This window comes from Drosophila hydei, unplaced genomic scaffold (assembly GCF_003285905.1).
Source record: "Drosophila hydei strain 15085-1641.00,03,60 unplaced genomic scaffold, DhydRS2 tig00000001-arrow-pilon, whole genome shotgun sequence".
Classification (NCBI taxonomy): Eukaryota; Metazoa; Arthropoda; class Insecta; order Diptera; family Drosophilidae; genus Drosophila; species Drosophila hydei.
The window spans coordinates 12,398,256-12,422,646 of NW_022045643.1; the positions used below are offsets into that span (position 1 = coordinate 12,398,256).

General features: G+C 40.1%; 1 protein-coding gene across 1 annotated transcript in view; it reads right to left on the minus strand.

The window, feature by feature from the left end:
- Positions 1–53: 53 nt before the first annotated feature.
- The window catches only part of LOC111599827 (glypican-6), a 41,877-nt gene continuing 17,539 nt past the window's right edge, over positions 54–24,391 (minus strand). Inside the window, exons 2-8 of the mRNA XM_023315619.2 lie at positions 7,255–7,419; positions 6,593–6,827; positions 4,530–4,686; positions 4,200–4,466; positions 1,764–2,329; positions 1,528–1,697; positions 54–1,468 (exon numbers count right to left, since the gene is read on the minus strand). Of these exons, the coding sequence (XP_023171387.1) occupies positions 1,020–1,468; positions 1,528–1,697; positions 1,764–2,329; positions 4,200–4,466; positions 4,530–4,686; positions 6,593–6,827; positions 7,255–7,419 (2,009 nt within the window). The 3' untranslated portion in view covers positions 54–1,019. The remainder of the gene's footprint in view (positions 1,469–1,527; positions 1,698–1,763; positions 2,330–4,199; positions 4,467–4,529; positions 4,687–6,592; positions 6,828–7,254; positions 7,420–24,391) is intronic.

Genomic DNA, 24,391 nt, shown 5'->3' on the forward strand with positions numbered 1-24,391 from the left:
ATTGCAATTGAGGTACATTTTCCTTTCTCGCTTTAATGTATTTTCAATGTGTTTTCAGTGTTGTATTTGCGTTTAATACATACATACATAAAAATAATACAATTATTAAAAATTATAAAAAATCAAAAATAAATATACATAAATATTTAAGCTTTATCTGCTAAGGTTACAAATGCGCTTGCTTGAAAACCGATCTGTTGATAGATGCGTCTAAGGACGTTCTTCAATTTAATATATATTATATAATATGATATTATATAATCAATTGTATTTGATTATCTTATTTGAAACGAGGGAGGAGAGGTCAACTAAGTTACTAAATTACAGTTCAGTACAGTTAGAAATTAGTTATCGCTGCTTATGCTGGGCGTTAATTCAAAATGGTTAAAATATTTGCTGGCAACTTTTACGTATATGCTTGTTGTATGTATATGTGTATAGAATATGTATAAATATAATACAAATATAAGTTCGCTTAGTATACGTTACATAATGTTTATAGTTAATTTTTGCTAAACGATCACAAATAACCAGGCACTCTCACACAGGCACTCACAAAAGCTCATTCAGACATACTCAGACAGACATTCACACGCTTACAGATTAGAATTTCGCGCTTACGACTTAGGTTAATGGACTTAACTCTTCTAAATGGGGAGAAAGGTAAGGGGACTCGTCAAGTCCTCCTTGCTTTTCGACAGCGATGGGCAACAGTCTCAAAAGGCGTCAATTGTCAATAAATTGATTTCATTTGCGATTGGCTCGATTCGAGAGCGTTGACCATAACTGGGGAGGTTTTCGTAGTTTTTCTCATTGCTTTTTCATTGCTTTGACAAAAGTTTTTATAAAATTTTGGACTTGCATTTCGTATAAAAGAAGTTCTAATAACATTTTTGTTTCATGGATGAATGACTGAGAGGTGTGGGCGTGCAGCGGCCAGTGGGGCGCAAATGCTTCCACAGCGGCTGCACTTGTTCGCTTGCTCGCTTCGCTTTCGTTGGGGGCAGCGTTTTGTATAATCACAGCAAATCGGCGCAGACGCCTCCGAACCACGCCATATATAGGGGCAGCAAGTAGACGACCAAAGCCCGACGCAACGTCATCTTCTCGGGAGCGTTGGAAGTGCGTGTGGCGCCATCCGTCGACGAATTGTGGACGGAGTCATCTTCCTCGTCCTCATTGTCGTTGTCGCCATTGTGCGGCTCGTCTAGATCGTTATGGTCGTGGTCCAAATGCGTGGTATGCACCAGCGGATTCTTGTCGTCCACATTGGGACGCGATGTGTGGGTGGTAACGGACGGATTGGTATCCTCATCATCGTCATTTTCAGCATCGACACGCACCGACGGATGCTCCACGTCCGGCTTGTGACTGGGCTCGAACGGACCTAAGCCAGAGCCCTCATCATCGTCTTCATCATCCTCGGACCCCGATCCGGAGCCAGCGCCGCTGCCCATATATGGTTCCTCTGCAATTCAGAAGCGCCCATGAGAATGTTGCAATTCAGAGAGCTCGGAGTGCACTTACCTTGCTCGCTCCAGTCCACGTCCTGACCATTGTAGGCATTTCGCAAATGACTAATGGCATTCTTCAGATGGAACAGCTGCGTGGACATCTGTGCCGTTTGGCGAGTGCTCGCTGGGTTGCCGCTGAACTCAGGATTCGAGCCGTGCTCTGTGGTCACCGAGTGCATATATCTGAGAAGGCAAAGTAGTAAGTAATGAGGCCAATTGATGCTGGAAGGGATCCTGCACAATTCTCACCTGTCTATGGTGTGCCCATTCCAGCACATGCCATCTACATCGGATGAGGCGGCGATGTCCTCATTGCTGCATATCGAGTGCGGCAGGTTTGACCAGAACTTTTTGTAGTCCTTTACACGCTGGCGTATATCCCGCACAATCTTGTCTAGAATAGGCTCCCTGCCGCCGCCATTGCTGTCGCCATCGTCGTCGTCGTTGTCGTTGCGATTGTTCTGCTGCTGCTTGCGGCGCTGCTGCTGCTGCCTGCGGCGTTGCTGCTGACGCTTGTTGTTGCCACCATTGCCATTGCCATTACCATTGACCAAGCCCTGCTCCTGCGACTGCTGTGCCGACGAATCCTGTGAGCCGGGCTCGGCAGCCCGCCGTTCACGCAGCACAATCGCCTCATCCAAGGTGGCATCGATGTCTAACGTGTCCGCCTCCGGAGTGCTGTGCGCACGCAGTTCCTGCACCGCGGCGGCAGATGGCGCCAGTAGCATTTTGGGACTAATGGAGCGTTTGGCATGTCGCAAAGTGGGCTTGCCGCAACCCTGAAACACACGATGCGTAATGTCCTGACCAGAGTCCTGAAAATCGAGTGTTGTACGTCATTAATAACGGTAAATAAATGAAAAGCTAAAGAAAAACGAATGCAATCCAATCTAAGCAAAGATGCCATTGACTCTGTATGAATGGAAATACGTAAAGGTTGCGATTCCTTAGGGCTTAGTAACTCTGATGCAGTAAAGCAAATGCGATTATTTTCAACTTGTGGTTGATAGAGATCCAAAATGGAAAAACTCTAATCAATTGGCCACAATTGGTATACTTATGCCACCTAATCAAGGTTCTAAAATATACTGTAAAATACTTTTATACAAATAGAAAGTAGATACGAGAAGGCTAATCAATTATTAATACATTATTATAACTAAATTATATTTTAATTTATATAATATCTAAATCTTATTATTGATTTTGTAAGCTCTAAAACTTCTAGTAGTTCGATGATTAATCATTAAAGTCAATTATTATTAACTAAAGTCATCTCCTATTTGGTAACCATTTGATACTCACATTACGTATTCTTAATCATTTCTAATGCCCTCTATAGGCAGTGAAGTTCGCAACATTTGAGGATTTATTCAGTTATTTGCTACAATTGCATTGCTTGGAAGCATGCCAAGCGCTATTTATAGCTGGATCTTATACAAAGAAATCCATATATGTTTGATTTACCACTCATGCGAGCTGCGAGACCCTCAATAAATCGTCTGACTGTCTTGGCCACCTTATCAGCGGGGCTTTATCGGAAGGCGGTAATTGTTGACACGCTGACTACCTCAAGCTGTGTGCAGAGTAGGCAAACAGACAGTTGCGAGCGCGCGACTACTATTTACAGTTAAGGGTCGTGTTAGGGTTAGGTTTAAGTAGGTCTTATCTGACTGACAGCCATGCCAACAAGCGGCCCGGGCTCTTGGCCTATCCCAACCATAAGACACAGCTAACTGTAGTCGCCGAACTAAGAGCTCTTAGTAATCTGTGATTTGCGCAAAATAAACCTTTCAGATGTTAAGAAAAAGACCAATAATAATTAAATTAAAAACTATTTTGCTTACGCCGTTTGGCCTTTAAAGACGCCGACGAAACAAAAACAAAAAGAATCACACTCAAAGTAAACACATTAAGAACAGAATGCCGCAGTACAATAAGAGCAGCAGCAGCAAAAACTACAACTAAAGATATAACACACACACGCACACTGACACTCACACTCACATCGAAACAAACAACAAACAAAGTAGAAATGTATAAATTTGAAATGGAATTATAAATTAAATTCATATGGGAACCAAATGTTGTGCAAATAAATCGTTAAAATGGCAAACAAAACACAAAAATACAAAATCAAAAATCAAATATGAACAAATTTAGAACCTTGAAATATTACAGCAATCAAAATTCAATAAATTGTGAGCATTATTCATGAGTGTAAATATTTTTGCATTTTAATTTTAATTTTAATTGTAAATGGTCATTTACAATCGACAGACAACTCGGCATATGGAGTAGACAAAGTAATATGGAGATAGCAGAACAGAAGAACAAAAGTTGAATGTTGAATATTTAACGAAATCAGACTCAGAACATGCCCACAGCGGACACTATTAGGCGGTTTTCCCATACTTTGGGATCGGGTAAGTCAGCTATTCAAATGAGTTGGTTTTGGCTAGCACAAGCCATGCGGACAGCTTTATGGGATAATTTATAAACTAAAATCAATGGCCATAAAAATACAAATTGGCAGCTGTTTGCCAAACGAGTTAAGCTCGAGATGAGTAAGCTAAATGCGCACATGAGCAGCTAACAGATCGAAGTGTGTCCTCATTCTAGTCTCTTCTGTATATATTTCACTCTCTGGTTCTTTAGCTAGGAGATGTGAAGGAGCAGACGCACCTGGAAGTTCATGATGGCCTCGGATATTTTGATGTTTATGGGCTCCACAACCATAACAATGTTGAACGAGCCGAGCATGCGTTCGGCCACCTTGTCCATGGCCAGGGCAAAGTTCTCCCACTCGGCATCGAACTCGTGCAGATAGTGTAGACAGCCCTTGATCACATTTACGCAGTAGTTGGTGCATGGCTTTTCCGTATACCCTTTGCAGGCTCCGCAGTGCTGCATTTTGGTCAGCGCGCCAGTGCAGTCCGGATTGAGTCGAATCTGAAGAGAATTGAAATAGAAGTTAAACTAATTTCATGTCGTATAAAATCCATTTTCACTTACTGCCAATATCTTTTTGGAGACCTCGGCTGCGGTGATCAGTGCCTGGCCGTAGGTGCGTGTGGCCACAAAGGAGCGTTTGATTTGCACCGAGAGCTTGTCGGGCACATCGCCGAACGGCTTCAGTTCCTTCATGTGCTCGCTGACGCATTGCATGTATCTGGAATACGACGTGTGTTTCGGGCAAAATGTTAGCAAAATATTTTCATTGGCATTGGCCGGAAATCTCAGCATGTAAATGGCACAACGCTGAACGGCCCGCGCCTCCCACCGTCCATCTGCCCGATCTCCGGCTTCTGTATACACAGATTTTTATGTGCAAAGAATAATATGAAAAGAAGTTGTCTGACTGACTGCTTCACTGCGCGCCATGTGCTGCACGTAGCGCGCTGCACCTGCTCCTGGCCATGAGGCATGGCAGCTGTTGCACTTGTATGGCTGCCCCTCAACTCGACAATAGGAGAGTGAACTAGCAAATGGCTAAAACGCATCAAAAGGCTAGAGCCAAGTAACGGTCTTCTTTGTCAAATCTTAAGCATAGCTGAGAGCACAGATACAAATTAGTCAGCTGCTTGGCTGGCTAAATATATTACTGAGAGATAGACTATGTCTACGACGCAGCAATATTCTCGTTGCTGTATTTTATCTCTTTCTGTCAAAATACTCTAACACACACATTGTTGCTGTGTGTTTTGCCAAAACATTGACAGTCTCTTGGGGCACCCATTCGCTTGATTCCCTTCTGAATTGGGGGAGCAGCCCCTACATTAAATGCAGCACACTCGCTGGTGAAGTCCACTCTGGCAGCCCGCCGACCAACCGCATACAGCGAACAACAAATAGCAGGCAGCAAGTGCCAGCAATTACGCCGCCATCGTTGTCCATTGCAGTAAACGGACAACGTGCCAAAGCACGTACGACAAACTAAAGCGATGACAATAAAAACGAATCGCAGAGGAAGGCAGCGGCGGCAGCGGCGGCAGCAACGACAGCAATTGGAAAGCGCGTGGGTAACACGAGCCGTGCCGCGATGAGCAAAAGCTGAAGTTGAACCCGATGCCGAAGCCAGCGAAACAATTCGCCAAGCCAAGGCAAGCCAAGCCAAGGAATGGGTCCAGTGCAATGAGCCAAGAGCCAAGTGGGCGCAATTTAGCGTGTTGTAGGAAATGCGACCAGCTGCCACAGGAACTGCCTCAAAGTGGGCTCTCACACACACGTTATGTGTGTGCAGTGGGAGTACATACACATTAGGATTACGTTTGCAGCTCGCTCAATTAAGAGATGTACAAAACAACAGCTGCCTGATTAGCTGGTAATGCAGCCTATGAGTGGGATGTCGCCCATGGGCAACCAACTTATTTTTTGATAAAGAGTTTATCCAAAAGTTCACTCTGGGTCAAGTCCCCCAAATGACTCTAATTTGTAATGCTCTTTCTCTATATCTACTACGAGTGTAGGTACTATCCACATATACCCAACAAGTTAGCTAAGCTATTTTATATAAATTTAATGTATGTCTTTAGATACTATTGTAAGCAATTCCAAGTTTGAAGTATGAATAAGGTTTTTAGCCAGATTAGAATTATAAATTTAATTTGCTCCTAATTTCTATCAGTTTCTGTTATATATTTTTCTAGTTTCTTATAAGTTACTCTGTTACTCTGCAAGAAAGTGTAACTAGTCTTCGGCATTTAGAGTACCAAATTTAGCCCATTTCCTAGTTAAGCGTTTCAACCGCAAGCAACGCGACAACAATAAAACAAAAGGGCAATTCAGCCCATAGACCGAAAGCTGAAATTGCACACCAGAAGAGTCAAACAGGCAAGCAGCCAGGCAGTCAGGCAGCCAGGCAGGCAGCAGACATTCAGACATCCCGTCAACGTCAAAGATTCGTCAAAGCTTTCAACAGTCTTTGGCTTGACTCAGTCAGTCAACCGTTGACGCTCGACACTTTGCGGTTTCACACGTCTGTAACTTCAAATCTGTCAGGCGACGAGTGCCTTAATGGAGACTTTGGATCGGATAACGCGGGGAGGTGTATATGGTGTACATGGCATGGTACTCACTTTTCGTTGAAGTCATACTGCGCATTCAGCACAGTGAACATCTTTTGGTAGAGCGTGCTGAAGAACTTGTCCATCACATCCAATAGATCGACCCGTCCACGCGCATAGTAGTTTTCCAGTTCGTTAAACAGATCCGAAAAGACATACGAATGCTGCTGATAGATAACTCCATATGTTCGCATGAACATCGTGTGGAACTGTTCCCTCGATTCCAACAGCAATTTGCGAAAAATATCTATAAAAGAGACAAAACGACAAGAAGAAAATGTGAAAAATTAAGAAAATTCTATGAGTCGGTTTTATTGAAATGGGCCACTTCCGCCCTCCAGCCAACCGACTAAATGTTTCTGTGGTACTATTCTTAAATATTTGTGGCTTCCGCTGCACAAAATAAATCTCAACATCCGCATTGTCGCCTGCACACTTCACATTGTGTTGCTCTCTCTCTCACTCTCTGTACCCTCTCTCTTTCTACAAATTGATCTGTGTAACCCGAAGCCCGCATGATCCATGGAAATGGAAACCAATTCCACTCGACACCCGCAAATAGTTACAAATCTGTAAACTATAAACCATATAATCTGTTGGCTGTCTACGTGCAATTAGAATCGGGCATCTTCAAGTAGCTGTTGAGTTATATTTCTGGCTTTGCTTTGACTTACCATTAAATTTGGTAGCCTTGCCACCCAGCAGGCCCGACATCTTAGTTATCTGCTCCTTGGTATGCCACTCCAGCTGCTGGCGCGACTGTCCCGCCATGCGCGTCTCCATGGAGTAGGTGCAGCAGGTGCCCACCGAGGGCGATTCACAGTAGCGTAGCACACGTTCTGCAACAGCAAGAAAAGAAGAGTTTCTGAGTATATAGATTAAATAAATAATAAATAATATAAATAATAATTAAATAAATAAATGCATAATAAACTGCAAATTTGTATTGAATAAAATTAGAATAAATCCCAAGCAAGTTGGAATAAGCTTCACATAAGTCATCATAAAAATTATACTAAACACTTAATTATTTTTATTATTAAACAAGAATAAATTGATAAATAAAGTAATTTAGACATAATTTTATGAATAATATATTTATGTATGTCAACTAAATTCTCTTTTAGTCTGATCAAGCAAGCAATGATTAATGGGTATTGTTAGGTCTTATAAAAGTGCAAAAATAAATGCTCAATAATACTGTAATACAAATTAGATAATAATGAACAATTGATGTGTATTTACATGTTCAGCAGCTCAAATTATATTGGGAAGTGCATAAAGCAGCTTCTGTCTGCTCAGTTGATGAGCTGATGAGGCAGACCCGCATCAGTGTTCGTGTTCGTGTTCACAAATATTTGAAGCCAGTGAACTTGTGAGCGTTCTATTTGCTCGAGCATTAGGGAAGAACTGCTGGATGCATTCCAGTTGTTAGCACTGGTCACTAAACCAACCTCAACATCAACCTAACCAGAAGGCATTACAAACGGCAGCACATTATGCAGATTCCGGGAACTGGAACTTGCTGCCACTTGACATGGTAACCAAAAACCCAGACACCACTGGAAAAAAAGCAGCTAACTGCGTGCCACTTTGTTCGTTCAGATGAAAAGTAAACGATGCGTTTGGCTACCAGCCAGAGCAACAACATAACGAGTAACCGTAGCCGTAAACGTAAACGTAACCCGAACCCGAACCGATAAGGGCGTGGCAGCAGTGATTCTGGATGGATTTACGCAAACATTTAACACGTTCAACATCGGAGTTCAGGTAGTTTCAGAAGTAAACTGCTCTAAAAGCATTATGCATTAGTTCCATACAACATACAACGAAGTAATCACTGTAAATTATGCTGCACATCTCTCGTGCTCCACTGTTTCCTTCGATTTTTGTTCTGGCTTTTTATTTTTCGAGTTTTATAGCCAGAAAAACTTTTGTTTATTTAGACAGTTCTCATGAATGGATAACGACGAGCGCTGCATACAGTCCAAAAAGTTTAACGCTAATTGAAGGCAAACATGTTGATCTTTTTAATCAACTTTCTGAATACCCTTCTGCTGCGTGGGTATTAGGGAAATCGAATTCTTTCAAGTGAAAATGAAAACTTTCGTTTACAAAACCGACTGAGTGTGGGTAGTTTGTATCAGGCTAATATAGAAATAATTATATTTGTGATATTTATTTGAAAGGGTATTTAGAGTTGAGCTGTTGCAAGTACAAGTTGCTCTACACTTGACTTGGTCGGAGATCATAAATATTTTGCTATTCAGTTAAATGCATCATCCACATGCACAGTGCATAGAGGTAGAGAAGAATGTATCTTGTGTTTGGCTGTTGTTGTATTGTATTTTGTTTATTTCCAATATAAATTTAGCTACTTTTCGTGCACATTTTGTAAACAAATCTAGGTTCAGATGCGCTTCCCTCCAGCCCACATATATGCAGATGAAGTTCTCTCTATTTTGGGCAAGAGCAGCGGCGTTTGGTTCGTTCGGTTTTATGGTCTGCACTAATTGTTATGTTGCACAAGATATGAATTAAGTGTAGCATGTACTGCTACACAATGGGGTAACTGGAAGCCTTTGCTTATCTAAATTGGCTCGTTACCAACGGCAACAATTGTGGTCGCTTTTTCCATTAACTGGCTGACAGACAGCGTTTGCGGCTAGCATGGCTAATGTGAAGGAGCTGCCTAGGCTGTGCTATGCTTCGCTTTCCTTTGCCTAACATCCAAGTTAATTGAATTGCTGACTGAGAGTTGATAAAACAGAATGGTGTCTTAAGCATGCATCCTTTAACTGATACCAGCTGTGGATATCAGTTCGGCAAATTCCCATCATTAAATGTCGAGCCAAGTGTAACCACACATTCCACTTGGAATCGATAAATCGTTGCCAAAAATCGATGTTAAAATAACATTAGGGTGGACCGCTTGCCATTTTTTATGAATTGCTGCATAATTTCTTCACAGACAACAATAGCAGGCGGGGGACACGCGCATACCAAATGTGGCCAGCAGGCGGCGGCAGGAAGGTGTCGTGAACATAATAAATGACCTTAACTTAACGATATGGCAGTTTTTTTTTAGTGTGCTTCCTTTGGCTGACTCGTCGGAAAAGCACCCTGTTCATGTCTAATAGAAAACTCCAGCTTGCGCTTGATAAAAAGTAAGCTGGCAAAGCAATTTCTCTAACCACCCACCCCTGGCTGAAACCTGGGTCATATGTTGTCGTTGCTGCTGCCGTCGTTGTTGCTGAGCACACGCTATTTACTTAGTTGTCGGGGTGAAAGCAGTGGAGTGAAATTCATTTCAAATGATTTACTGTAACGATCAACAAAACGACTCCTGCGGCGACCAACGGGACACGGCAGCCACCCCTAAGGCAACCCAAAAATGTTAAAAGGGTGCGAAAGTTTAGCAACGCTTCGCGCACAGATAACAGCAAGGGGAGAGCCATTGCTGGGCGGTCAGAGCGTTCCAGCAGGTGTCTACTGTTACTCCCAGGCTCGTATTGTGTGAGCATGAGAGGCTGTTGGCAGCGAAATTATATTTTTGGTTCGCTGGTTCGCTTTGACAATCTGAAGCAGCTCTCAACAGACACTCACTCTGGCGCTTGACCCCGAAGCTCAGCCAAACAAACTAACAAAAATAAGGTTAGAATAGAAACCAAATCTTTTAAATACTTAAGTAACTAAATATACATGTATTTAAAATAGTTTCGGATTAACTATTTTTTATATTTCAATGAATACGAGTTAGCTTTATGGGTAGCCTGAAATTTCTTGGCTTTGCTGTTTTTAGCTTGGTAACTCTTTAATTCATAGAAGTATATTTTTAGTAAAGTTTTGTGGAAATGCTTTTCCCAAATGCTCCATTTCCATCCTGTCAAAGTTTAGCCATTCAACCTATTCAGCATATCCCTTGCTCATTCACACTCCTCTCCCTCTCTCTTTCTCGCTCAGTGCGTGCAGATAAAGGCACAAGCGAGCCACATTTGAAAACAGTTTGCGAGTGAAAAGCCTAACAAACAACAAACAAAAGAAGCAACACCAACAACAACAGAATTGCACATGTAACGGGACATAAGCAGACGGCAAAACTAAAAGCGGCTACACCCCCAAAAAATGAAACGAAGACAAAATTTCCCCTCTGCTGTTTGCAGGCTGCGAACAAACTTTACTTTTGAGTTGAGTTTCAATGAGCCACTATAATGCGGAGCGAGACAAACAATGCAAGAGATAGAGAGAGCCAGAAGGAAGGAGAGTGAGTGAGAGAAGGAGAGAGAGAGAGCAAAATTCACTCATCGCTTCGTCCTTTTTGGCTTGGCACAAAAATGCGACGCGGCAACTTTAACAGGCGCCCAGCAAACAGCAGCTGGTGGCAACTGTTGCACAGTGCAAAAGGGAAATGGATAGCCAGACAGACGGCTAGCCAGGGAGGGAGAGCGACTAGCAGAGCGAGGAGAGGGAGCAATGGAGAGAGCGCAGGCTATGCGAGAGAGCGCCAGCCATCGAAAGGGGTCGTTGCACGCATGGGAAACAAAGCTTTCACTTTCAATGGGGTTGCACATTGCTGCATGCTTTGGCGAGCGTGTCGAGCCAAAGGGGGGCTTTCCCTGTTAGTGCGGATAGTGCGGAGTGCAAACAAAATGGTCGATAAGCCAACTAACCCCCAAAAGCAGTTGTCGACCTCGCCGTCTGGCAAGGAAATTGCATTAAGTGAACTTCTCCCCAGACGCAAGCATCGACCCAAGACGTAGCGCAGCAGAAGGTTAACCAATCTCTGAGCTTATCTCGAGAAACCCTTGAATTTGACTTCGGGCTGCTCATTTAATTTGACTTCAATATCCGCCCGTCCTGTTTGTTTTTTATTTTGCACTTTGTGAACTGCTCCTTGCTTCAGTTTATGCTTATGGTAATGAGTTTTAATTAGGCGCACAGCAAAGCGAGAGCAGCAGCAGAGTCCGAAACGAGCCGAAGGCCGCACCATACCATCCACCAAGCCACCAAACCACCCACCCATCAAGCAACCACCCGGACTGAAATAAGTAGTTAAAGGGGTTGAGTTTTTTGGGCTCGACTACGGACGTTTTATTAAGTGTAAAAAGCGATGCCTGTAAATCTGAAAATAAAAAATTCGGGTATATGTGTGGAGCAACAGCTGGCACTACGATCCAAGAATTCGTTATAGCCAGTCAGAATTGGGTCAGTCTCAGCATGAGGAAATTCCTTAATACGTATAATTAAAAATCAGATCATCAACTTAATTAATACAAAATGTAATTGCTGCCACTTTCTCATGCCTGCTACGGCTGCTGCAGCTGCTTTTGTTTTTCTATTTGGGGCATGCCATTTGCACTTCACGTTTGTCGAAATTTTCAGTGCTGCATGTGAACTCGATGGTTTCAGCTTCAATACATAACTCAATTGCCACCCGCAGTCAGACAAAAGAATAACAAATACTTAGCCAAAGCTAAAGGTATAACAAAAATAAAAACAAATATTTGGCGTCTGCTTCGACCGCTCGCATTGAGTCGCACTTAATTAATTTTATAGCGCTGAACCTCCCGCCTGCCTGGGCGGAAAACCTTGCACAATATCTAGCAAGTGCAATTTGTATATTTATTCAGACTAATTGATACTACAGCACAGCAGGGAAGAGGGTCTAGCTATGACACGCCGAACTTTGAATACCCTATTGGATATAGACTTGTACCCACTGAAGATAGCAGGCATACAGCATATATTTATATTAAGAATTATATTTGTTTTGTATGTTAATTGCGTTTGTTGACAAATATTTTTAAAAAATTTAATATCTTGCACATTTTCTGAAGGGTGCAAAATATTAGTAACGAACAGTATAAATCCAATAAGAGGGCTCTAGTCGAGACTGCTCGACTGGGAGATACCCTAAACACTGCGAGTAGGTGATATTCTGATCATACTACACTGCTCTACATACATTATAAACAAGACATACGTACATGCATATACATATATACACACAGGCACGCACGCATAAGCACGCGCTCTGCTTACTGCTCAGTCTACGCAGCGACTGCGCTTGGTAAAAAAAATGTTAAATAACTTTTTTTCTAACTGGAGTTTCTTATTAAAATTTCCAAAGCACGATGACATCCATAGGTGCGTATTTGCCAAATCACAAGTCTCTAGCTATACGTTTTTGGAAATTTGAAGTCTCCATCTTCTGGAATTGGCTACGTTCATACGGACGGTCTGACGAACATGACTAAATCGACTCAATCATCGTGCTGCCACGCCTTCTTCTGCTTGTTACATGCATTTTCAGAAAACTATTATTAGAAATAAATAAATAAACACAATATATATGAAACTGGATATATAGCTTAAGGCCCAGACATATCCACATTAATAAGACTGATAAAACTAGGAACTAGGAATTAATCAGAATATTATAAGGAGTTTTCTTGTAATGAATAAATAATTTTATACTGGAAAAAAGAATCGTAAGAACTTATTTGAAAGATAAAACTAAATAATATATATTCAATGAAAAGTCTGGTGAAATAAATGATAGACATCGGCATGCGTCATGAAACCATAAAATTAAATACTTTTCTGTTTCTATTAATATTATTTATTTGCTTTCAGGTTTAAATGAGTTGTAAAATGGTTCAGTCGAAGTAATTTCTTCTACAAGTTTAATGGCCTTCGCATATATATATATATATATATATTTATATGTAGTTTGTATGATTTTTGCATTCGCAATGATTTCTACCAGCTGAAGAAACAAGCAAACTTGGGATTGTTTATTAAAGAGATGCGAGTTTTGGCTAATTCTTCATTGCTATTGGGCTGTTTGGGCGAGGTTTAAGTGATTGTGGAATGTGCTATTTTGACATGAATTCCTCGGTTGGCGCAGTGCAGTTGGGGCAGCTGCACAAACTAAGGAAAGGCGTTCGCTGTTAATGTGCATCGGGTGCATGCAACATTTAGCATGCTCCACCTTCTGTCCAGCCCCTTGAAAGCCTCCGATTCCTGAGCTGTGTGTAATTACGTGTCGAGTCAGGTCGTTGCATAAATGCCAAAGGCAAAGATGTAGATGGTGGACGGGCGGCACGGCCCGGGGTCGCATTTGCTTTGGCTTGGGTACTTTTCCAGCTTTGTTTTTCGTTTTTGTTTTGGTTTTTTTTTATTTCTTTCTGTACGTACGGTCGGCTCTTTTAGGCGTAATTAAAATTACTCAACTGCAAACTGGGCTGGCGAGAGGTCTGAAGAGCGAACAGATGTTTATGCTGCCAACACGTTTCTTGTAACATAAACACAGCATGGAGTTAGAAGTCGTAGCTTGTAAAGGAGCTGGTATTACCTATGTTACTTCCCGCTTCAATTTGGGTGGGTCGAGACCTTTTGCCCTGATGAAGTGACGAATGTTGCGAACTTTGGCGCAGCTCTGTTCACAATTTCCTTTTGTTGCCGTTGCCCTCTGCTCTTAATGCTCCTCTGCCATGTACTATGTCTGGCAATCAGTGCATTTTCCTCACTGTCAGTTTTCTGAGTGACAATTTCAATGCACAAATGTGCGAAAATTCATCAGGCCACGATGCACATGAACATGAACATGAGCGAAACGAAGGCAAAGATCTCAAAAATAGCACACAGCATGCAGCAACTTTTTCCTTGTTGCTGCCTCAGCTATATTTATGAGTCGTAATTAGCCGCCAGGAAAACTGAATGCTGCAGCTGAATTTCCCTACAGTTTTTCATAGTTTCAGTTCATGCCCCTTTTTGGCAGTGAAATGTTTGAAATGATGAGGTAAGTCGGCATGTGGGCGATTCAAGCCCCAATGCAGACAGAAACATCTGCCGAACGAACTCTGAACCAAAATCAAATTATACACAATTTTATATGTATATCTAGTTCATCCTGACGTGCATATGTGAATGCGTATGTGATATGTATATCAATAATATTTTCGCCATTTCAACAGAATTTACAATTATTTATAAATAGTGATAAGTGCAATGGCTAAAACTCTAAAATTATTATTAATAATGGTATTATTATTGGTATATAAGCATACTTGCTTCTATTTGTATTAACAATATTTAGAAATATAATTAATCCAATGGTTATTGTTATACAATTTGTCAGTAATTTGATATTTTATTTATAAAACTACAATATCATATATATTTTTATAAATATATAGATTTAGCTACGCTTATAGTTTATGTATATAGTTAGAATTAAATAAATAGATATAAATATTAAACAAAAACAAAAACAGAGGGATATATATATATATATATATATATATATATATATATATATATATATAGATAAGTAATTACCAAATAAGCTGCTTCAAATATTTCAAATTTAGTTATAAATATATGTAAATAATCTAAATTCTTTCAACAGGAAGTACGATTTTATTTATATATTATATTTATTTTTTAATATTTATTTTATTATTACATATCATAATTAATAATAATTAGGTGCATCTTAATTATTATTAATTATGATATGTAATAATAAAACAAATATTACAAAATAAATATAGCCTTTATATGATTTGTTAAATGTAGAAATTATTCATATAATTTCTTAAGTCTTTATTTTGATATTTTAATTTCAGTTGTTTCTATATCTACAGCTTGTTAGATACAATTGTAACAGTATACCCGTTTCTGTTCACCCAGTTATAGGGCACACAAATAAATTTCAAGCGAAAAGTAAGCAAATATTGCGGCTGAATTTCTTTGAAATAATTCGAACCGAATGCCATTTGCAACTATTTTCGGCTATTTGTTTGCTTTGCCTGTGACACGCCGCCCTCACCTGCTGCCATCTCCAGGCGGCATTCATTCAAGCGAAATTAATTAAACAATAAAAATTGATTAATGGCATTTTTTGGCAAGGCCAGTGGAGCGGCAGGTCGCAGGGGTCTGTGGGTTTCTGGTCAATTGTCTGGTCAACCTGTTCGCTGTTTACATTCTCAGCTTTGTTTTGTTTACAGTTTACGAACGCTCCATGTCTGGCACAGAATGGGTATTATTTTCGTAATTGGAACAGCTGTCTATGAACAAGTGCCAACTGGACTCAACTTGATCGCAGTTGATTTCAATTAGACGACTCATTAGAGACCTTATATTCAAGATAATAAATCTCCAGACACATTTCGATTGCATTGTGCTCTTCATCAATATATAAGCGAAGGTTTGTTCAGCTGATACTCGTGTCTCTATCTAGCTGCAAATCTTTTAATACGTATAATGAAGAATCAAAGACACAATTTAGCAGCACATAAAGTTTGTAGTCAAACCAAATTTTCACACCATCAAACAAATCAAATTGAACGACAGCTAGACATGGCCGGGACGAGGAGGGAAAGTTAAGGAGCTAAGCTATCAAAAGAGCCGCTTAGCCAGATCGAAAGTCATTGAAACATGTTGGACCTGGTTTGTGGCTTGGATTTAAATTCGATTTTGGACGCGAGATAAAACGCGCGACAGAGATTTACAGCGGTGACTGGTGCAAAAAAACCAAAAAAAATACTGTCGAGCTATTCAAAGCACGTTCCCGTGTTATGGAGTTTAATTTTTTTTCTGTACCCTGTGTGTACAGACTGAAGAGGCTATATACGAAATGGGAGCTCACATTGAGAATATCGATGATTCCTTGGGCATCTTCGGCTGTTGAAAAATATGGTATATATATTAAATTACCCAAGCGAAGATTAACCGCAATGCAATCAGAGAATAGTAATAGAAAACAGTGAGTGATTCTGCCAGTTATCTTTACTTTTGTGAAAGCTAATTACAGGGTATCTCTGCTTCATGCACTGTGTGCATTTTGTGTGAACTTCTTTTTTTGCAATAGCGATAAGGAGAGCTCTGCGCTGGCGCTGGCGGTGACGGTGACGGTGAGGACGTGTTGCTGTCAACTCTCTTCTGGTCACTCAGCATGCAACACGAGCAGCATTTTTTATTTAATTTTGTGGCCCAATTAAGTTGAGACGCCGACGACAATTGAAAAATGTGCTTGGGCCCATAAAAAGCATTTAGGCCATTTCGAGAGCTCTGCGCCAGGCAGAGTGCCACTGTACCAGTTGGTCGGTTGTTTGGATGGTTGGTTGGTTGGTTGGTTGGTTTGCTTCCCAGCTCTCACCCAGCCGTAAACGAAACCCTTTTGTAACCGCAACTGCAAAAAAACCGCAAAAGCCATAAAAGCAGAGATTTCCTCAATTTGCCGTCGAGCTCAGCAAGCTACCAAAATTGCTGGCGACCGCAAAGCAATTTTGTAAAAATATGAATGAAAAAGCCAGAAAACTCATCAGCAACACACGCACACTGACACACACACACACACTCATGCAGATACTGGGGAAAAGGAAAATGGTCTTTAAAATGAATTAATTTGATAAATTTACAAGCCTTTCGAGTCGCTGCTCACAGGCTCCGAAATTAATCGTCTGTAAAATGAAGTTGCGCTTGCTTCACAAAAAAAAATAATAATAAAAACAATGATAATCTGAAGCGAAAAATATCGTAGCGAAATGACAAGTAAAAAACTGTAATCGATATCCGATTAAAAATGAAAAATATCAACTGAAAGGCACATTAAATGACGTTAACAATGGCAGCGTCTACTTGCGGTTTCCTGCTCTTCGATGCCTCCTCCCCAATCTGAGCCCCCACTGCAGTTGACATTACACTTTATGAATAATAGATTGTATCTTTTGCAACCTATGGACGGGTTACTGAGTATCTGGGTATCTGGGTGGCAACGCTTGAATGATTTTCACTAGTTGGCTTGTTAACTGTGCTCGTATGGCTCTATAAATAGTAGATATATAATAGTATATCTATAAATAAGGGTATAAATAACAAGGGGATTGGTGGGGTGAGCGTGTGCCTCTGTTTATTACTGAAATGTTGTAAGCTTTTCCTCAAGCTTTTATTTAGGGTGGCAAATTAATTGAGAAAGTTGGAGCTCAGCTAAATCGATTTTCTTGAAAACATAATAAATTTAAATTAAAAGTATTTTCTATTCAAATTAAAAATTATATATATATTCAGGAAATATAATAAGTTGAGATTATTTCCTAAAACAGTTGTTGACATCAGTAGAAAAAGTGGGAACTGGCACAGGAGCGCAGTTAGAGCAAGTATAGGAAATTCACCTTGAAGGTTAATGTGTGATAGAGACTGGTTCCTAGGTGAAATAAATATGCGTTTTTAGACAGTAAGCAGGATGTAATGCAGTAATGCAGTTCGAAAGTTTTCAATTTGTTGTTTGATATAATATTTGAAAGTTTATTTGGCACTTGATTAACAATGGAGCAAAATGATGACATAATATTTCTGATAAACTTTATATTTCGTCTAACATATGTTTGTGCTTAAGGAAACCCTTTGATATGTGACAAGGAAAAATGAATCCAGCGCTTAAAAATAATTGAATTATTCGGTTACAAATTGCGCTTCTTCATATCTGAAATAACGAAATTGGCTACGCATCAGCGAGGCCTTTAAATATGTCTAAAAACAGCTGAGAATTTTGAAAATTCCGGGCGTTCCACATTGGGTAATGACTCATTCAACCCCAATTGAATTTGGGATCATCCACGCATCTGCACAGCCCATAAACCACAATAGATTAATGAGGCTGACAGCTTTCAAGAGTGGCTGCTTCCCAGCCCCCACTCCCGCCCCAACAAATTTCGTCGTTCCTGTGCGCGATAAATCGTTTAAGATTTCAGCGAAGCCGCCCACTTGTTGAATGCCAGAAATTACGTTATTAAACCCGGCAACAATTTATTTAGTTTAGTGCACTTGTCATTATATATAATTTATAAGGCGAAGCGATGAGGCCGCTATGATACCACATAATCCCTATAATCATATTTATGCCTTAGGTCTCAGAAAAAAGAAAAGGAAAGAACGACGCGTGGGCGACGACAAAGGTCTCGGAGTTGCTCGAAGCGAGTCGACACTTGGAAGCTGTTGCAACTCTATAAAGATTACAACATAATGTTTCTTAAAGTGATATCAACACAAATTTGTGAAGAACTCAACCGCGTGAACCGTGCGACTGTCTGACTTTTGACATGCGCTGTGGTAACCAGAAGACTCACAAATTTCGAATTTCAAATATTTACGATGCCATTCAGCGGCTATTAAATGTCATATAAAAGCCATTAAGAGCAGCAATAATACAGCCGCCTGTTCGCTGTTAATTTGCCTAAATAAACCTCATTAAATATGCTGACCAGCCGAATGGCCAACAGCCAACGGCCAACGGCAGATACAACAAAAACTCAACAACAACGAATTATGATTAATAATCATCATCATTGAAAGCCAATCCCACAAATTATGTTGTCACATGCAAAAGTTGCTCATACGACGCTTTGTCACTCGTATATACTATGTATATATATATTTGCTGCTCTTTTTGGATTTCTCATTCACGCGTCTCTAACAGGATTATGTCGCACGCAACATTAGCGACGAATCGAAATCCTTTCTACCTGCACTTTTTCAAGCGTTGCCTAATTTGTCGCCTCTCTTCTCTCATTCCTAACCTTCTGAATGAATATTCTCTACCTGTTTCCTCTTCTTCTTCTCTTTTTTTCGTCGGGCAGCATTTTTCACAGCGTGTGTTAATTTTGTTGGAATTTTCGCTTGATTATGTCCACATGGATTCGTATTCCTAGCAACATTTTGTGTCTCTGCTCTATTGTTATACTTTGGCTACGATCGATTATTGATTTAATTAATTATCAACGCACTGTGTGTGCCTGTGTTTGCCCTTTCTCGCTCTCCCTACTGCCTATTACAAATGCTAAATAAACTTTGTGCCTCGATACAGCGTGTCGTCTCCAATGGCTTCATTGCCGTAACACGGCGACCCCCAACAGTGAATTATTTCAAAATTTCAAATATTTAACAGAAAATTGAAAACATCTGCTTTAACCTTTATTTTTCCATTTAATTTCAACTGTGTGACTGCGTTATCATTAAAACAACTTTTATATGATTTAGGCACAAAATTCAGTTCTCATCAAATTCAGTTTTAGTTTCCAAAATGTTGCAATTGGCTTTGATGCACTGATTCAGTGATAATTAAAGTTTAATTAAATCAGTTATAAAGTTATTATATTTTAATGATTTTAATACTAGTTCCCCATGTAGTAAAATAATATAGGTTCTCCGTAACATCGAACTTTCTGATCGTTCTCTGCACTTATGGCCTAACTTCTTAGGAAGCTAATGTACTCAGACATGCATTGTCTAAGAACCATCTATGTCTCCCACAGTTATAGGCTGAGGCTTTGCCTATAGAATTATTGTTGTTCTCTGCAGCAATGCCAACTCTATTCAAGCTCAAGCTGCGCATCTCTTAATCATCTGCTGCAATTGTTGGGATCTCAATGTTTCATACAGCATTTCCATTTCAAAGTGTTGACAGCTTACAAAACGAAGATAAGTTTTAGAGCAATTGCTGCTCACGCCGATGCACAAAGATCGAAGCCGTAAAGACTTTGGAGCATGTGCCCAAGACACAATTTATTTAAATTAAAATGCATAGCGCGAGCAATCAAATATGGAGCTTACAATTGCAGTTTTGCTTGCAGTGCGTGCCACATCGCCCACTTGCGACTTGCCACTTGCCACTTGCCATTTGCCACAAGCAGCTTTGTTGTTGTGCCTCATAAATGCATAAAGCAAACGCAAATTTATTGCTAATAAATTGTTCAGCTTGTTTAGATGCCTTTAAGAGCAGCAGCAGTAGCAGTAGCTCAAATAGGAGGAGATCGAAGTGGGTTGGCTTTTATTAGCAAACTGCTCAGTGTTTAGGCGCTATTTGCAGTTGCAATAATTAGCAGATAGAGCCGCAGAGGCCAGCTGCCAGCTGCAAGCTGCATCGTGTTGCCAGTAGCAATCAAAGGCAATTGATTTCAATTGAATCGTGCGCACCAAAGCCAGCCGAAAAAACTGAATAAAGAGATTTCACTTCGCTAGCATTCCAAGAAATTTTTATTTTTACATCTTTCTCTTTGCTTCATAGGAAAATCGAAAAGCAGATTTCTCATATATCATAGTATCTACTGCTAAGTAGAGTAAAGCTCAGCTGGTATACTGACAAGAAACAGAGCTTGTATCAATTATTTGAGATGCTTATCATTGTTAATTAAATTTATTTATCGACAGATCAAAGTTTCCTGATGTGGGACTTCAGGGCGAGAGCTCTGTGCAGACCAACGATTTGTGTCAAATTAATTTACATAATGTGGACAGCCAAGCAAAAATTAGTATTAGATATAAAAAATATTAAAAATTCATTAGACACGCAAACAATTAGTAAACTTAAAAATCTTAATAAAACAAGTTAAGAATCAATGAACGCTTTTCGGACATTAAGCTAAGAACTGGGCGTACTGCCACGCCCCTGAGTAATAGACCAAATGGTAATTTATCATTTTACAGGCTGCCTGTCGGGCAGTCAGGCAAATCAAATGCGCAAAATCGAAGCGCAGAGCCAGAACAGACGGCCCCACTTGATGTGAACGCTCCATTGGGCATTCCTTCACAGTTGCCTCTATCTGCGCTGGCCAAAGGCAAATAAACACGAGAAGAACAAAGACCATAGACCCATCCACTAATTGAGTGCGCAAATAAATACTGAAAGAGAACAACAAAGCATTCTTTGGGAGTGGGCACTTGGGGCTCAAGCACTTTGATTAATTTCTGGATGACATCCTCCAGCTACGCACTCTCGTATGTGCTCAACCAATTAACGGCATATTGAGTCTGGAGACGATCTTGAGCTAAGAGTACCTAACTAATCAGTAAGAGAGTTTCGAGAGCTCGCAAGAGTTTTGACCACAGGAAGCTGCCATTAAAATATTTGCAACAAAGTGGAACTGGAAGACGGGCCACAGACAAAACGTAAACTCGAAAACTCGTTCTAGACCAAAAATAGCTGCTGCAGCCGCCAGCCACCAGGCACTAGCCACCAGCCACCAGCCGCCGCATTCCTCGTGCAACGTGAATTTATGAATCGTTCGGGCTGAATGAATCTCTTGCTTGGGTGTCTGCCTCTCTACCTCAGTCTTTGCCGCGGCTAGAGTCACAGGCCTGGGACTTTGACTTAGGATCGCCAGGCGACGATCTCGGTTGGGGCTTTTTGGGGCGTTTACAACGCTTTGGTATCTTGTATTTATTTAATTGACGTTTGAACGTGTTGGTATTATAAAATAGCCAGACCCGCAGCTAGAGGCAGAACCAAAGCCAGAGCTGAGCTTAGATCAGAGCAGGTCCAATGCATTTGCCTTGCTGCTGGCAATTATGACTGTAACTGGGCGTTGGACCGGGCTGGACATGCATGTGGGGGCAATAGATCGACATCGACGTCGACATCGACATTGAGATCGACATCCACATCGACAGCAACCTCAACTTCGTCCATTGACGTGCTTTCTGTTTGGATTGCTGTACGTGCTGGTAGGCTAATTAGCGCTGGTATTACGCCTTGTCCAAGTGATTGCCAGGGTGTTAGTTAATTAAGCCTGCAGACCCTTAATAAGCCATAATATGTGGAAGATGTGTTAAAGAAAAAGGCCATAAAATGCTCTATGTGGAGGTTCTTTGGCACTCAAAGCCATGCAGCAACAGTTCGCAGAAAATAAAAGCAATTCTAGTTATTGTTTCTGCTATTCGTCCCACTTGGTAGAACAAAATGGAAAATTATTTATTTTAAGAAGTACAAAATTAACAAATTGATAAACCCAAAGGTTAAACCAAAGAGCAACTATGATCTAATTGGAAAATTAATGTTTCAGATGGGAACCCAAATGTGTCGTGTTATTTAGCGAAAGGCAAGACTCATATTTTTCTTTTGATTTGAAAGGAATGTAGGAAATGCTGCACAAATAATGAAAATATGACAGCTCATCGAAATTGAGAAATGCTCAATGGACGAAAAATATATTTTTGATTCTCTCACGATAGAAATGTCACAGAAAAAATAACTAAATGCAGCCAATAAACGAGTTTATGCCTCAATTGAAAACCCATTAAAAACAAGTCGGATTTGCGAGGCAACGAAGTTAAGTTGAGAATGAAAAGTAAAGAGAAAAAACTAGATACAAATACCGGACGTGATTGGATGATAGACAAATATTTTATGGCACACAATCAATGGGCTATTCAAAGTGGAATTCACACAACAGCATCCAGCAGCGGCCCAGCAGCAGCAGCAGCAGCGGCAGATGCACGAAGAAACAACAAAATTAAGTTGTAGCAGCCGAACCGGCTCGAACCGAGCCAAGGCAGCGTTTACTCCGATTCGGACTGGGGACAGGTTCACTGATAAGATCACCCTAATAACAGCCAATGATGTGAGCCAAAGTCGACGACGACGACGGCGATGGCGACGACGATGGCGATGCTTTTGGATATGACTTGGCAAATTTTTAGTGTTATTAACAGAACATTCCCCGAGCGAGATCTTTAAGATCCGATTAAAACCATTAACACTTTTTGTAGCCGCTTGCTGCTTGTCGACAATTATAAAATCAAATAAAAAGAAGAAATTGTTGTTATTGGTATTGTTGCTAGCGCAATGTAAACAGAGGTACTTTGCTTTGTTGCCTCCAAAAACTGACTCACCGAAAACCAAAAGCAAAAACAAAAACAAAACAGAAATCTATATGTACCCACATCTGAGCTTAACACAAACAAAGTTCTGCGAATTTATTGCCATAGACAGGTAATTAATTTATTTGAACTTTTGGCCAATATAACAAACAGACAAATTAATATTTATCTATACATATTTATACCAATTGCCCACAGCTGTGTTCAACAATTCCAAATAATGTTCATGTTGCGGAAAAGGCATTCAGTGGAAAGCGAAGTACGAAAAGTCGGAAAAGTCAACACGAAAACGGACGTATTTGTTTCATAGTTATTTCAACGATCACTTTGCACCTTCGTTTATTATACAGTATCTGATTGACTACATATGCTGGCACTCGACCCATTAGACGCTTTCAACACACCTTTCTGATTTCTGCTCTTAGAAATCTTATTCGCGCATTTCGCTTATTAGCGTTCTACGAATTTAAATTGCAAGCATGTGTCATATATATTTATATGGATAGAAATGTAATATATATATATTTATATATATATAAATATATATTTATTTATTATATATGTATATATTTATCTGTTTTCTGTAATCGATAAGGTAAACTCAACTAAAAGTGGATGAATCTTAGTGATCAGCAATCTATATTTATCAGCATATATACGAATATATATACTTATATAAATATATATTATGCACAAAATAAACTAAAAAGATTTTTTTAAATACACATATATAAAATTAATGATTTTTGAATGAAAAATCGATATTTTTAATTGGGTTTCAAATCATAATTTACTCGTAAGAAGTACACAGATTTGGACTATTTTTAGTCTGTAGATATATATTCAATATAAAGATGTTGTTTCATGTATATAGATGTGATTTTGATAAAGTTTAAAGCGATTCTAGTTACTGAATCGTGTTGGTCTGTGTAGTCTACCTACACTTTGTTTATTTTCGCATATTTGGCTTGTCAATTTGAGCCTCTGATCTTTGTCAATTAGCTGTTGTTAGCTACTTCAGTATGATTATAGCATATAAATAGTATATTCTAAGTACATCAGCTAACATCAAGCACTGACTCGTGTCTGAGCCAAGTATGCCTGGCTAAAGTACTTTTTAGGTCGTCCCACTTAGTCGTCTGTAATCAA